Genomic DNA, 3,057 nt, shown 5'->3' with positions numbered 1-3,057 from the left:
TGGTCTCCCTTTGGGATGCAACACTTGGCCCTGGCAATTACCACAAAATGAAAGGACTGATCAAAATAAAGTGCTATCTGCTCTGGAAGTTTCTCTAACCAACTCTTCACTGCCTCTCAACACCTGTGACTTAATTCTTTGCAATCCTGTCAAGCAGCCCTGATTGCACCATTTAAGAAACACATTAATATCAATGTGAATAGTGGAAACTGTTCCTCACAATATGAGCCCCTAGAATAGAACTTAAATTCCAGTTGTAGACAAAGATTCAGATTTTTTAAAAGACAACCAGGAGCCCAAAATATAGCAGGCAGTTAGAACAACAACAAAAAAACCCCATTAGCTTCTTTGGGGGGTGGGGGGCAGAGATCTGGGTCTCGAAACCTGACAAAGGAACTTTCTCTGTAGCTAGTTCTTGCTTCCTTTATTGGGCTTCCCTAGAAGCTGGATCCTTCTACAGAATCATTCCACACAAACCAACATTTTGAACCAACTCTCCCCTGCTGGTGTTTGAGGTCTTTCTGTAGCTTGCTCAGGACATGCTGGTGGGTGTGAAGAAGACGCCATAACTAGACTGGATTGCAGAGCCCGGGGTGACATTTAAGCCCCCAAATGTCACCCTCCGAATTTTCCAACACCCTTGGCACCTCATTTCCTTGCATTAAACTGGCTTCATCGCCCTCCCCACCCTACGCGGTGGGAGAGGCTATAGGAGCATTAGGCCTGGCGGCGCACTGTCCAGGTTTAGGGCTGATCTTCAGGGAAGCCCTGCGTGCGCTGACTCCCGGGTTGAGGGCACATGTCCAGGTAGCGAGGACCCCCGTAGACCCGGAGAAGCTGGGGCAGCCTTCGCCATGTGGACAGCAATCGCGCCGCCGCAAGTTCCCGGGCGTGCCTGTCGAACGCTGCCAGGAGGTCGACTGGGGCAGCTTCCCGCAGCACCTTGGGCAGCGGGCCGACCTCGGCAGCTGCCCCTCCAGGGCCCAGGACGCAGTGGAAGAGCGTGTGGTGCCGCAGCAGGCAGTCCCGGAGGAACTGCACTAATTCTCCCAACCGCTCGCACAGGTGTGCCTCGTCCCAGCCTTGACCCGGAGCCCCCTCACGCAGCAGCACCGCCAGCAGCGCCGTCTTGAGCACATACGAGGACAGGATGCGTCCCCACTGGGTGGCGGCCGTCGGGTCCAGCCCGCGGGCGCCCAGGTCTCGCAGGGCTTTAAGCAGCTGCAGGCACTTGAGGTAGCAGGCACCTGGAGGGGCCCGTTCCTGCAGCCAGCTCAGCAGCTTCTGCTCCTGGCGGGCGGTGTTCACGCCCCACAGAGCGTCCGTGCGCAGGCCTCCCGGGAGCTCCGGCAGGGGCCCGACGAGCGAGGGGGACGGTGACGGTGGTGGCGCCACCAGGAAAACGCCGTCGCCCACGTGCACAGCGGGGATGAGACGCACCGCCATGGAGAGGCGGCAGCAGCCGTAGTCGGTGCGGCAAGGCAGGATGTGCAGGGTGGGAGGCTGCTCCAGGCCGCCGGGGGTCAGGCTGACCCGACAACGCCCCTCCAGGCTGTAGCGCACGGTGGCCAGGGAGCGCTGCAGGTGCGCCTGGAACCAGCGCAGCACCAGCGAGGCGGAGAGGTGCCGCCGCCCGAGCACGTCCACGCAGAAGCCGTCGGCGAAGGGCCTGCAGTCCCGGAGCCACCGGCTCGCGGGGGCCCCCGGCGGCGCCTTGAGCGCGCACACGAAGCAGCCGAGAAAGGCCGGGGCGAGCGCCGCCTCCGCGCCCAGGCTCCGCGGCTCCAGCGCCACCGGCGGCGGCAGGCGCAGCGGCACCAGCACGTCGAAACCGTCGGGCCGCCGGATTTTATGCTGCTCGTAGGCGCTGCCCACCTGGATGAAGTCTCCGCGGAAGGCCAGCGCCAGCGCCCCGCCGGGGATGGGGCCCGGGGACCCGCGGGCGCGGCCAGCGCGCACCAGCTCGCCCACGATCCGGCTCACGTGCGCCTTGCTGTGGCCCAGCACGTGCGGGGACAGGCGCACCTCGTGCTCGTAGTAGCTCTCCAGCAAGATGCCCAGGCTCGGCTCTCGGAGGTGCCTCGGCGAGAAGGTGGAGCGGCTCCCCAGGCGAGGGGCCCCCGGCAGGAAGCGCTGCCGGACGGCGTGGCGACAGCGCAGGAGGACGTAGCCGACGAGGAGCAGCGCGGCCACCTGGAGCAGCGGGAAGCCGCCGTCCGCGCCGTCGGGGGGCTGCGCGCGGGCGCCCCCGCTTCCCCGGAGGACGTGGTACAGGCACACCAGGGCCGTGCAGAGGCCGGTCACCAGGGGCCAGAAGACGCGCAGGTTGAGGGTGTAGTGCACCGACATCGCGGGCGCGCGGGGCAGCGGCGTCCGTGCGGCCCGGGCCGCGAGCCCCGGCGGCGCCCCCGGCCCAGCATGCGGGCAGCGCCCCGGCGGCCCCGCGGCCCCGGTCTCCGTGGCCTCCGCGGCGGCCGCCCCCTCGCACGGCCGGGGGAAGGCGCCCTCCAGCGCGGCCTCCTCTCCCAGCCCGGGCGTCCCCTGCAGCCGCGGCCCGCCCTGCGCTCCCGGGCCCCGGGCCGCGCCCTGCGCCGGCGGCGCGCTCCGTCCCGCGCGGCGGCCCTCGGCCCTCGGCCCTCGGCGCCCGGCTCCCCGCCCCGCCCGGCCCCGCCCGGCCCGGCCCGGCCCGCCTCCTACCCCGGCCGGCGCTCCGGGGCTCCCCGGCGCGCTCTGCCCGCTGCTCGGCCCCCGGAGCCCCCTCTTCCGAGGGGAGGCGAGGCCGCGCCAGCCAGCGGGGAGGAAATGCCGGAGTCTGGCGGCGCGCGCCGAGGCGCCGGGGCCCCCTCCCCGGCCTCCGCCTTACGGCGACGCGGGGCGGCGGGAGGGACTTCAGGGCGCGCTCGGAACTGGCTCCTCGCGGGCCGCCCCTCTCCCCTCCTCCCCGAGGGCAGGCCTCGGAAGGCCCCGATTCCGGGGCGGTGGCCGCCCGGGGAGTCCGGCTCGCAGAAAGTTACGCTGGGAAGTTGAAAGGAAGAGGAGAGGAGCTCGCCCCGGGCG

The 3,057-nt window shown here is 68.5% G+C and overlaps 1 protein-coding gene across 1 annotated transcript; it reads right to left on the bottom strand.

Moving 5' to 3' along the window:
* Nucleotides 1-319: 319 nt before the first annotated feature.
* On the bottom strand, nt 320-2,828 carry ITPRIPL2 (ITPRIP like 2). The gene has a single exon (XM_072753753.1). The coding sequence runs from the start codon at nt 2,347-2,349 to the stop codon at nt 745-747; it is 1,605 nt and encodes a 534-aa protein (XP_072609854.1). The 5' UTR covers nt 2,350-2,828; the 3' UTR covers nt 320-744.
* Nucleotides 2,829-3,057: the final 229 nt, after the last annotated feature.

This window comes from Vulpes vulpes, chromosome 3 (genome assembly GCF_048418805.1).
Source record: "Vulpes vulpes isolate BD-2025 chromosome 3, VulVul3, whole genome shotgun sequence".
In the NCBI taxonomy this organism is placed as follows: domain Eukaryota; kingdom Metazoa; phylum Chordata; class Mammalia; order Carnivora; family Canidae; genus Vulpes; species Vulpes vulpes.
This window is presented reverse-complemented; position numbering and strand designations above follow the sequence as displayed.

Bases quoted from the DNA above. Each gene is read 5' to 3' on its own strand.
- ITPRIPL2 (XM_072753753.1), bottom strand. From the start codon at position 2,349: ATGTCGGTGCACTACACCCTCAACCTGCGCGTCTTCTGGCCCCTGGTG.